The 12,423-nt window shown below is 50.3% G+C and overlaps 2 protein-coding genes across 5 annotated transcripts in view; one reads left to right on the forward strand and one right to left on the reverse strand.

Moving 5' to 3' along the window:
* The window catches only part of MFSD8 (major facilitator superfamily domain containing 8), a 61,032-nt gene extending 50,967 nt beyond the window's left edge, over positions 1-10,065 (reverse strand). The window contains exons 1-4 of one of the 4 annotated variants that reach the window (XM_069743936.1): positions 9,936-10,023; positions 9,741-9,809; positions 7,467-7,551; positions 5,821-5,906 (exon numbers count right to left, since the gene is read on the reverse strand). In XM_069743936.1, the coding sequence (XP_069600037.1) occupies positions 5,821-5,906; positions 7,467-7,528 (148 nt within the window). In that variant the 5' untranslated portion in view covers positions 7,529-7,551; positions 9,741-9,809; positions 9,936-10,023. Of the gene's footprint in view, positions 1-5,820; positions 5,907-7,466; positions 7,552-9,740; positions 9,879-9,935 lie in introns of those variants that run through there. The other 3 variants (XM_069743939.1, XM_069743937.1, XM_069743938.1) reach the window with 3 other exon arrangements.
* A 232-nt stretch (positions 10,066-10,297) lies between these two features.
* The window catches only part of ABHD18 (abhydrolase domain containing 18), a 62,246-nt gene continuing 60,120 nt past the window's right edge, over positions 10,298-12,423 (forward strand). Inside the window, exon 1 of the mRNA XM_069743940.1 lies at positions 10,298-10,501. The gene's annotated coding sequence lies outside the window, so the exon portion shown is untranslated. The remainder of the gene's footprint in view (positions 10,502-12,423) is intronic.

Genomic DNA, 12,423 nt, shown 5'->3' on the forward strand with positions numbered 1-12,423 from the left:
GATGTAGCACAGGATGCCAGTCTAGCTAGATAGATAGGACAGGACGGAATACTGTGCGGTCAGTATTAAAAACTACAAAAATCCACGCAGAGTTTACAAAAATCTCCACACCTGACTAAAAGTGTGGAGGGTAAATCTGCTTCCCAGAGCTTCCAGCTTAACTGAATTAATCCATACTGACAAGCTGGACAAAACATAGAATGCACAGAACGAATAAGTCCACAACATGGAGACAGAAAGGAGCAAAGAAAGGACTTATCATTGCTGAACTGGTCAGGATATCAGGGAAATCCAAGAGAGATGTGAATCCAACCAGGAACCATTGACAAGTGGCACTGGCTGAAGGGAAGAGCCAGGCATAAATAGCCGAGCAGAAAGACAATCAGTGGAAGCAGCTGCAGGCTGCTAAATCCAAGGAGCAGCCATACCACTTAAAACCACTGGGAGGGAGCCCAAGAGCAGAACTCACAAAAGTGCCACTTACAACCACCGGAGGGAGCCCAAGAGTGGAATTCGCAACAGTACCCCCCCTTGAGGAGGGGGTCACCGAATCCTCACCAGAGCCCCCAGGCAGATCAGGACGAGCCAAGTGAAAAGCACGAACCAAAATCGGCGGCATGGACATCGGAGGTAACAACCCAAGAATTATCCTCCTGGCCATAACCCTTCCACTTGACAAGATACTGAAGCCTCCGCCTCGAAAAACGAGAATCCAAAATTTTCTCAACCTCATATTCCAACTCTCCCTCAACCAACACCGGGGCAGGAGGATCAACCGAGGGAACAACGGGCACCACATATCTCCGCAACAAAGATCTATGGAAAACGTTATGAATGGCAAAAGAGGCTGGAAGAGCCAAACGAAAAGACACCGGATTGATAATTTCAGAAATCTTATAAGGACCAATAAACCGAGGCTTAAACTTAGGGGAAGAAACCTTCATAGGAACATGACGAGAAGACAACCAAACCCCCCACACGAAGCCGGGGACCAACACACTGACGGCGGTTAGCAAAACGTTGAGCCTTTTCCTGAGACAACGTAAAATTGTCCACCACATGAGTCCAAATCTGCTGCAGCCTGTCCACCACAGAATCCACACCAGGACAATCAGAAGGCTCAACCTGCCCCGAAGAAAAACGAGGATGAAAACCAAAATTACAAAAGAAAGGTGAAACCAAAGTAGCCGAACTAGCCCTATTATTAAGGGCAAACTCGGCCAACGGCAAGAAAGCCACCCAATCATCCTGATCAGCAGACACAAAGCATCTCAAATAGATTTCCAAGGTCTGATTAGTTCGCTCAGTTTGGCCATTAGTCTGAGGATGAAACGCCGAAGAAAAAGACAAATCAATGCCCATCCTAGCACAAAAGGCACACCAAAACCTAGAGACAAACGGAGAACCTCTGTCAGACACAATATTCTCCGGAATGCCATGCAAACGAACCACATGCTGAAAAAACAATGGAACCAAATCTGAGGAGGAAGGCAACTTAGGCAAAGGTACCAGATGGACCATTTTAGAGAACCGGTCACAAACAACCCAGATAACAGACATCTTCTGGGAAACAGGAAGATCCGAAATAAAATCCATGGAAATATGCGTCCAGGGCCTCTCAGGGACCGGCAAAGGCAAAAGCAACCCACTAGCGCGGGAACAGCAAGGCTTGGCCCGGGCGCAAGTCCCACAGGACTGCACAAAAGCACGCACATCCCGCGACAAAGAAGGCCACCAAAAGGACCTAGCAACCAAATCTCTGGTACCAAAAATCCCAGGATGACCAGCCAACACTGAACAATGAACCTCAGAAATTACCTTACTTGTCCATCTATCAGGAACAAACAGCTTCCCCACTGGACAGCGGTCAGGCTTATCAGCCTGAAATTCCCGAAGCACCCGCCGCAAATCAGGGGAGATGGCAGAAAGAATCACCCCTTCCTTAAGAATGCCAACCGGCTCAAGGACTCCAGGAGAATCAGGCGAAAAACTCCTAGAGAGGGCAACAGCCTTAACATTCTTAGATCCCGGAAGATACGAGACCACAAAATCAAAAAGGGGGAGAAAAACAGGGACCATCAAGCCTGTCTAGGATTCAGCCGCTTGGCCGACTCGAGGTAAATCAGATTCTTATGATCAGTCAAGACCACAACGCGGTGCTTAGCTCCCTCAAGCCAATGTCGCCACTCCTCAAAAGCCCACTTCATAGCCAACAACTCCCGATTGCCGACATCATAATTGCGTTCGACAGGCGAAAACTTTCTGGAAAAAAAAGCACACGGTTTCATCAAAGAACCATCAGAATCCCTCTGAGACAAAACGGCCCCTGCCCCAATCTCAGAAGCGTCAACCTCAACCTGAAAAGGAAGAGAAACATCCGGCTAACGCAACACAGGGGCAGAAGTAAATCGGCGTTTAAGCTCCCGAAAGGCCTCAACAGCCGCAGAGGACCAATTCGTCACATCAGCGCCTTTCTTCGTCCAATCAGTAAGGGGCTTAACCAGACTGGAAAAGTTGGCAATGAAACGGCGATAGAAATTAGCAAAGCCCAAAAATTTTTGAAGGCTCTTCACAGATGTGGGTTGAATCCAGTCATGAATAGCTTGGACCTTAACAGGATCCATTTCCATAGACGAGGGAGAAAAAATAAAACCCAAAAAAGAGACCCGCTCCCAATGGTGACGAAGACGGCCGAATATGCCCCTTCTCCAAAGATTCCTTAACATAACTCCGCATGGCGGCATGCTCTGGCACAGACAGATTGAAAAGTCGGCCCTTAGGGAACTTGCAACCAGGAATCAAGTTAATAGCACAATCACAGTCCCTATGTGGAGGAAGGGAACTGGACTTGGGCTCATCAAATACATCCTGGAAATCTGACAAAAACTCAGGGACCTCAGAAGAGGGGGGGAAGAGGAAATTGACATCAAAAGAACGTCACTATGTACCCCTTGACAACCCCAACTAGTCACAGACATAGTTTTCCAATCCAGCACCGGATTATGTTCCTGTAACCATGGAAAACCCAGTACAACAACATCATGCAGGTTATGCAACACCAGAAAACGGCAATCTTCCTGGTGTGCTGGAGCCATGTACATGGTCATCTGCGTCCAGTACTGAGGTTTATCCTTGGCCAATGGTGTAGCATCAATGCCCCTCAAAGGAATAGGGCTCTGCAAAGGCTGCAAGGAAAAACCACAGCGCCTGGCGAATTCCAAGTCCATTAAGTTCAGGGCAGCGCCTGAATCCACAAATGCCATGACAGAAAAGGACGACAATGAGCAAATCAGGGTCACAGATAAAAGAAATTTAGGCTGTACAGTATTGATGGTAACAGACCTAGCGACCCTCCTAGTACGCTTAGGGCAATCGGAAATAACATGAGCAGAATCTCCACAGTAAAAACACAGCCTATTCTGACGTCTGAATTCCTGCCGTTCTGTTCTAGTCAAAATCCTATCACATTGCATAGGCTCAGGACTCTGCTCAGAGGACACTGCCATATGGTGCACAGCTTTGCGATCGCGCAGACGCCGATCAATCTGAATGGCCAGAGACATAGACTCGCTCAAACCAGCAGGCGTAGGGAAGCCCACCATAACATCTTTAAGGGCTTCAGAAAGACCTTTTCTGAAAATAGCAGCCAGAGCATCCTCATTCCATTTAGTGAGCACAGACCATTTCCTAAATTTCTGGCAGTATAATTCTGCCGCTTCCTGACCTTGACACAGGGCCAACAGGGTTTTTTCTGCATGATCCACAGAATTAGGTTCGTCATACAATAATCCGAGCGCATGAAAAAATGCATCTACATTCAGCAATGCCGGATCCCCTGATTCAAGGGAGAATGCCCAGTCCTGAGGGTCACCAAGCAGCAAGGATATGATGATTTTAACTTGCTGAATGGGATCACCAGAAGAACGGGGTTTCAAAGCAAAAAACAATTTGCAGTTATTTTTAAAGTTCAAAAACTTGGATCTGTCCCCAAAAAACAAATCAGGAGTAGGAATTCTAGGCTCCAAAGCCGAAGTCTGGACAACATAATCTTGGATACTCTGTACTCTTGCAGCAAATTGATCCACACGAGAAAACAAACCCTGAACATCCATGCCAGAGCATAAATCCTGAACCACCCAGAGATCAAGAGGAAAAAAAAAGAAAAAACAGAGCACAGAAAAAAAATGGCTCATAATTTTTTTTTCCTTCTTTTGAGATGCATTTAATTCATTTTTGGCCACTTGTACGGTTTTGAACTGGTGGTTTAGGAGCAACATGGGACGAGCTCTGAAGGAGGTGGTACCTGTACTGACCGCAGTCCCTAAGCTCAACACAACACTAGAAGTAGCCGTGGTATGCTCCTGTCACTCCCTAGGCACCTAGTCACAGCCTGAGAACTAACTTCCCCTAAAGATAGAAACAGGAAAACTATCTTGCCTCAGAGAAAATCCCCAAAGGATAGATAGCCCCCCACAAGTAATGACTGTGAGTGGAGAGGGAAAAGACATACGTAGAATGAAACCAGGATGTAACACAGGAGGCCAGTCTAGCTAGATAGATAGGACAGGACGGAATACTGTGCGGTCAGTATTAAAAACTACAAAAATCCACACAGAGTTTACAAAAATCTCCACACCTGACTAAAGGTGTGGAGGGTAAATCTGCTTCTCAGAGCTTCCAGCTTAACTGAATTAATCCATACTGACAAGCTGGACAAAACATAGAATGCACAGAACGAATAAGTCCACAACATGGAGACAGAAAGGAGCAAAGAAAGGACTTATCATTGCTGAAGCTGGTCAGGATATCAGGGAAATCCAAGAGAGATGTGAATCCAACCAGGAACCATTGACAAGTGGCACTGACTGAAGGGAAGAGCCAGGCATAAATAGCCGAGCAGAAAGACAATCAGTGGAAGCAGCTGCAGGCTGCTAAATCCAAGGAGCAGCCATACCAACACTTTCGGCCATGACTGTATACGATAGCAACATAATATGGGCTCACGGAATAACGTTAATATGTTTTCTGCGTAGTCAATGTCATAAAAAGAGAACTAAACCTACAGCTATATAGATGGAGCGTGCATATTCAAAACATAAAAGAAATATATCAAAGTTTATTGTTCATTAACATTGACCCACGACTTCTGGGAAACTGACCATGCGACCCGCCGGGCAACGTGGCTGGGTGCAGTGTGGGGTGAGCGCTGGCCTCACTGTAGGTTTAGTTGCTCTAGTTTAGGAGGAGGATCATCTTTTATTTGTGAGGATTTGTTTTTGTATAGTCGTAAAAAGAGAAAACTGCTTAAAAATGGTGTTTTGTGGACCAGTTTTAGATGAAAATTCATCAAGAGGTGTGCACCTCCTCCAGCTGCTACGTGCCCCTGCAAGAAATTTACTCCATCCAATGGCTGGAGTACATTTTTGTTGTACTTTTCACCACTTTTGTGGCAAACATTATGAGGAGTTTGACCGCCATGCTGTTTCCTGCAGAAGTTCCAAAATTGTCAAAAAGTTCAGCAGTTCAGGCGCCTTGAGGATTCAAAAGTCTGCAGTCACATAGAGAGACTGAGAGTGACTGCAAACTTTCTTCACAAACCTGGACAACCCCTTCAATTCTACTCCGTAAAAGTGAGAAAATTAAATAATAAATTAAATAATAATAATAATAATTATTATTATTATCAGAATTGACTGTGGCCCTCCACAACAGTCAAGGTCTGTCATGTGGCCCTGGGGAATATTAATTGCCCACCCCTAGCCCATAGTATTCTAAAACCAAAAGCAAACCAGAAATTAAAGTTAGGAAAGAAGTACTCGCCCACACTGCTGAGGAACATGGTGAGGTACATGACTCGGATGGACCGCCATCTGCTTTTATGTTCCTGTTGTGTTTCTACAATGAATCTGTAAAAAAAAAAAAAAAAGATAATGTAAAATGATGCTTTAAGTCACAGGATATAGAATAAAACAAACATTCTCAAATTCCCATGGGTTTTCCTGGATACTACATCTCTCAGTGGGGCTGCCATGTAAGACAAGTGCCTACAAGTCAGCGGCAATCTATGCCTAATTATGAAAGCTTGTAATTGTGACATGAGGTTATTTTCCAGTCTCAGGACACAAGGAGGACGATGACTGAAAACAGCGTGCTTTATTTTAACGTATGTTCACACTGAGTTTTCTTGACGGGTCTGTCTGTAGCATCAGGTCTGTTGTGAAAACCTCCTGAAAAAAATAATAAAAATTAGAAAAAAAAAAAAAAAATCACACATTCCAGCTGTACATAGAATATTATTACGGCAGCTTCAGGTTTCCAAAAACGCCAAAAAGCAGTGAACGAACCATTGTTCAGGGTGTTCTTCTATGAAGCCGCGCCATTCTTTATAATAGAAGTCAGTGCGAAGACTTCATGGACGCCCCGACATTTAGATATTTTTTAGCCTTCGGTAAGCATTGTTTGAAGAGTTTTCACCTCATTAAACGTTGGCATTTTATTCTTCAATGGATTTAGAAAACGAAACAGGAGTCCATCGCCATAATACTAAAACATTACCAAAAACCGTCTAGTGAACACCAAGTAGAAGGCGCAATTCCTGAGGGGTCTCAGGCTATGTTCACACAGGGCGGTTTTTATGCACATTTTAAGCTGCAGTTTACAGAACCAAAAAAGCCTATGCGATTTCAGAAATCTCACGCACACATTGGTGTTTTTGGCCTCAGTATTTTGTGCTTTGCTTGTTTTGGCAGAATAGAGCCTGTCACTTTTTTCAGCATTTTTCACCCATTGAAAGTAATGGGTGGTGCAAAAATCGCTGAAAAAACGCAGGTATCAGGTTCTTATGAAGTAGAATATGATTTGTTTTGTCACTAAACGTTATCAGCATGCGCAAGAGACAAATATAGAATAACAATCACACAAGCGACACGCCAAAAATGCAAGAAATAAAGCAAACAAACCATGCTTTTTTCCTGCAGCTTCTTAACTGCAAAGAGAGCAAGTTTTGCTGCAGAAAAAAAAACGCAGTAAAAGCATCGTGTGTGAACACAGCCGTACTCTCGAAAAACATGCAGTTTTTGGCTGCCTCAAAAAACTCTGTTCTCCTATATCTTTATAAGGAACACAATGGTTGTAGTGAGCAGAGGCCTAGGAACTAGAGGTGAGCCAATTTGCTCGGGTTCCCTCTTATTCGGCAAGCTATAGTGGCTTCCTGGAGCGCTCCGGCTGATCCGCTGTCCGGCTCCGCAGCTGCATGTGTCGCGGCTGTGTGACCGTCACAACACATGCATGGAGAGCCCAACACACAGCCGCGACACGTGCAGCTGCGGAGCCGGACAGCTGATCAGCCGCAGCGCTCCAGGTATCCGGGTCCCCAATTCAGCTTATTCGGTAGGCGCTATAGCTTGCTGTATAAGCCCTGACCCGATCAGATTCGCTCATCTCTAGCCATTGCTTCGTGAACTTACCCAGGGTCTGAGGATGGCAGCAATAGTGCGCAGTCATCATCCTCATCTACTACGGACGCCATGGCATCTACCAGCGGAGCCTTCTCTACATAGGATGAATAATGAACCAGAGACAAATTACCACAAACAGATGGAAAAGAGAAGAACATTACATGGGGAATAATCAGATAGTCTTTTAGAGAAGCAGCTGGCTCTCCTGTCATGTACCCAGCAGAAGCTCTGGGCATGGCCAGTACGTGCCACCATTTCAGATTTCTTTCTTGCATTTGTGTTAGCGTTCGGCCATCTTGGTAGGGGCAGACTATTCCCTGTTCTCTATGTGTACACGCCACACACACTAAAAAGGCAATGGGTCATATACGTACAGGCTGACTACGCGCTCATACAACGTCATCTATATATATAATTGTCTAAGGGTTTTTCCGTCTGTCTGTCTGTCTGTCTGTCCTGGAAATCCCGCGTCTCTGATTGGTCGAGGCCGCCAGGCCTCGACCAATCAGCGACGGGCACAGCATGGCGACGATGATGTCATAAAGGTTGTCTCGACCAATGAGCGACGGGCACAGTCTGCCGCGAATTCGCCTCGACCAATCAGCGACGGGCACAGCATGGCGACGATGATGTCATAAAGGTTGTCTCGACCAATGAGCGACGGGCACAGTCTGCCGCGAATTCGCCTCGACCAATCAGCGACGGGCACAGTATCGACGTAGATGTCATAATGGTTGCCATGGCGACGATGATGTCATAAAGGTTGCCTTGACCAATCAGTGACGGGCACAGTCTGCCGCGATTTCTGGAATCATCATTATCCATATACTACGGGGACATGCATATTCTAGAATACCCGATGCGTTAGAATCGACCAATCAGCAACGGGCACAGCGACGATGATGTCATAAAGGACGTAGAAATCCCACGTTTGTGATTCAGCGACGGGCACAGTATCGACGTAGATGTCAATGGTTGCCATGGCGACGATGATGTCATAAAGGTTGCCTCGACCAATCAGCGACGGGCACAGTCTGCCGCAAATTCTGGAATCATCATTGTCCATATACTACGGGGACATGCATATTCTAGAATACCCGATGCATTAGAATCGGGCCACAATCTAGTACAATAAAGCTGATCCGTCTCCACAATACAAGTGGCACACATTATTAAACAGATCTTAGACCTGATGAGACTGGTGGACTTATTTTGATAATCACTACCACAATGGCTGTATTAATTCTGACACTAAAAGGGTTTTCTGGACTCTTCATATAATGTAATGGCTGTCTGCAATGTGCGCACTGTCACGATTCTGCTGTGTTGCCAGCTGTGGCTGTCATCATGCGATAGCAAATATATTTGCATACTAGTGGCTATGTGCCAACTCGCAACTTTTCCTGCGTCTCTCAATGGTCTATTGATCGTGATGAAATATGCTCATCGCTTGTTTGCTGTTTCATGATGAAGGCTCCAGTTAGCAATAGAGCAGAATCCTGACGGTGTGCATAGTGCAAACAGCTGTCACACAGAGCAGTGCTCCTCAGCGCCACTCCCCAAGGCTCACAACATGTGTTCAGGTTCTCCTTACTACTGCAAAGGCAATAATCACATGTGCAACACTAAGGCCACGTTCAAGCACCACTCCAGCGGCTTTTGTTTTTTTCATGGCAGGAGTGGTGCTTTAAATGTAAGGTCCCCTTCCCCCCATCACACACTCACCCTCATCTTGTGAGGGCAGAACTCAGAAGCTATGGCACAAGCTCTCAATGCAAGTCTATGGGGGCCAGAACGAGCCTCTCACAGACTTGTATTGAAAAGTGACATCAGCGCCGCCCCATGAAACACTGGCGCTGCCAACAGATCACTTTTCGCCGGAGACTGACCAGAGAGATACTGGAAATGGAGGAAGGTCGGCAGCAGGGGAGTATGAGGCAAGGACTTCCATTTATAGCACCACTCCAGCAGTGCAAGAAATAAAAAACACTGGAGTGGTGCTTTCAGTATTTTACATCAGTATTTCTCAGCCAAATCCAGGAGTGGGTGATAAATACAGAAGTGGTGACGTGTTTCTATTATACTTTTCCTCTAATTGTTCCACTCCTGGTTCTGGCTACAAATACTGATGTAAAATACTGAATGTGTGAACGTGGCCTAAGGAAAACCTGATCAGGGAGCCAGAGGCTTGGCAAGTGCTCCGATCACACTGAAAGCACTTCAGCCTCATTTGCATACAGAATTAAAGTTCATTTTTCCCAGTAGTGGAGATTGCTTACGTACATTACAGATTGCCTTAGGACCCTAATGAGTGCGACCCTCTGGGTCAGAGATGTGTCCACGGTACCAGCACTGCAGGGAAAGGAGGGTAAGCACAACTACAGTCAGGATCGTCACTCCGGTAATGGAGGCTACAAGGACATCACACCGATCAGCCAGGGCACACTGTGCAGCATGAGAGTCCTGCGTCCTCCTTACCTGCAGCCAGCACAGCGGCGCCCGCCTCACATCGTGAGCCCCGCACTGACCACCTCTCCTGCCCCAGCGCTCACACGTCACATGACCGCACACAGCGCTTCCGCCATTCCCGCCATCTTTGTTGTGGGCAGGACCCCTTTCTAGCAGCACAGAAAGCAGTTTTTCTTTCTTGCTGTAGAGTCCCGTGTGTTTTTTAACCACATAGTACATGACTACAGTGTATTCTGTGACTACGGGAATGCTGGATGGTACTGCACATGCGCGATGTGTGCAGGGCTGACAGCTCGCTAGTCCTGCCCGGCTGACGGCTGCTCTGCCTCACTATTGGGAAGCAGTGATCGTGTTCTCTACAAGACTTGGTTTCTTAGTCCGCTCCCACATACACGGGTAGACGGACTCGGTTCCCAATCCAACAACACAAGCGTCTAGCAAAGCACATGCGCTGAATGACGTCATGTCTCCGCCCACTCCCGGTGAGGCGACGTTCCAGCGAGTGAGCTGCTCTGTCAGAGCGCCTCCTGCCGGCACCGCGGCTCCTGCCTGCCCGGCCCCCTCCCGAGCATCGTGTGAGTACGTGCTGTGCCCCTCAGTGCCCCTCAGGATGGCAGCCGCTTTGTAGTCTGGTTCTGTCACCTTCCCGCTCTGGGGGTCACTGTTATCCCCTGGGAGGCATCAGCTGCTGTGGAGGCGCATTGCCTCCCCTGTGCCCTGACATGGACTCATGGTCAGCCACAACCAGGGCCAGGTGGGTCTGTAGTGGCATTGCCGGCTCTTAGAATAGTACCCAGGTAATCATTTGGTAATGCTCACCACAGCCAGCAATGGCCACACTGTGTGCCAGCTGCTGCTGTACTCTGTAGTGCTTAGGCATCAACGCAGCGGAGCTGGGTGTGGGGAGGCAGCGGTCCAGCGGAGCTGGGTGTGGGGAGGCAGCGGTCCAGCGGAGCTGGGTGTGGGGAGGCAGCGGTCCAGCGGAGCTGGGTGTGGGGAGGCAGCGGTCTAGCGGAGTTGGGTGTGGGGAGGCAGCGGTCCAGCGGAGCTGGGTGTGGGGAGGCAGCGGTCCAGCGGAGCTGGGTGTATGGGGGAGGCAGCGGTCCAGCGGAGCTGGGTGTGGGGAGGCAGCGGTCCAGCGGAGCTGGGTGTGGGGAGGCAGCGGTCCAGCGGAGCTGGGTGTGGGGAGGCAGCGGTCCAGCGGAGCTGGGTGTGGGGAGGCAGCGGTCCAGCGGAGCTGGGTGTGGGGAGGCAGCGGTCCAGCGGAGCTGGGTGTATGGGGGAGGCAGCGGTCCAGCGGAGCTGGGTGTGGGGAGGCAGCGGTCCAGCGGAGCTGGGTGTGGGGAGGCAGCGGTCCAGCGGAGCTGGGTGTGGGGAGGCAGCGGAGCTGGGTGTGGGGAGGCAGCGGTCCAGCGGAGCTGGGTGTGGGGAGGCAGCGTTCCAGCGGAGCTGGGTGTGGGGAGGCAGCGGTCCAGCGGAGCTGGGTGTGGGGAGGCAGCGGTCCAGCGGAGCTGGGTGTGGGGAGGCAGCGGTCCAGCGGAGCTGGGTGTGGGGAGGCAGCGGTCCAGCGGAGCTGGGTGTGGGGAGGCAGCGGTCCAGCGGAGCTGGGTGTGGGGAGGCAGCGGTCCAGCGGAGCTGGGTGTATGGGGGAGGCAGCGGTCCAGCGGAGCTGGGTGTGGGGAGGCAGCGGTCCAGCGGAGCTGGGTGTGGGGAGGCAGCGGTCCAGCGGAGCTGGGTGTGGGGAGGCAGCGGTCCAGCGGAGCTGGGTGTATGGGGGAGGCAGCGGTCCAGCGGAGCTGGGTGTGGGGAGGCAGCGGTCCAGCGGAGCTGGGTGTGGGGAGGCAGCGGTCCAGCGGAGCTGGGTGTGGGGAGGCAGCGGTCCAGCGGAGCTGGGTGTGGGGAGGCAGCGGAGCTGGGTGTGGGGAGGCAGCGGTCCAGCGGAGCTGGGTGTGGGGAGGCAGCGTTCCAGCGGAGCTGGGTGTGGGGAGGCAGCGGTCCAGCGGAGCTGGGTGTGGGGAGGCAGCGGTCCAGCGGAGCTGGGTGTGGGGAGGCAGCGGTCCAGCGGAGCTGGGTGTGGGGAGGCAGCGGTCCAGCGGAGCTGGGTGTGGGGAGGCAGCGGTCCAGCGGAGCTGGGTGTGGGGAGGCAGCGGTCCAGCGGAGCTGGGTGTGGGGAGGCAGCGGTCCAGCGGAGCTGGGTGTGGGGAGGCAGCGGTCCAGCGGAGCTGGGTGTGGGGAGGCAGCGGTCCAGCGGAGCTGGGTGTATGGGGGAGGCAGCGGTCCAGCGGAGCTGGGTGTGGGGAGGCAGCGGTCCAGCGGAGCTGGGTGTGGGGAGGCAGCGGTCCAGCGGAGCTGGGTGTGGGGAGGCAGCGGAGCTGGGTGTGGGGAGGCAGCGGTCCAGCGGAGCTGGGTGTGGGGAGGCAGCGTTCCAGCGGAGCTGGGTGTGGGGAGGCAGCGGTCCAGCGGAGCTGGGTGTGGGGAGGCAGCGGTCCAGCGGAGC

This window comes from Ranitomeya imitator, chromosome 1 (genome assembly GCF_032444005.1).
Source record: "Ranitomeya imitator isolate aRanImi1 chromosome 1, aRanImi1.pri, whole genome shotgun sequence".
Taxonomy (NCBI): domain Eukaryota; kingdom Metazoa; phylum Chordata; class Amphibia; order Anura; family Dendrobatidae; genus Ranitomeya; species Ranitomeya imitator.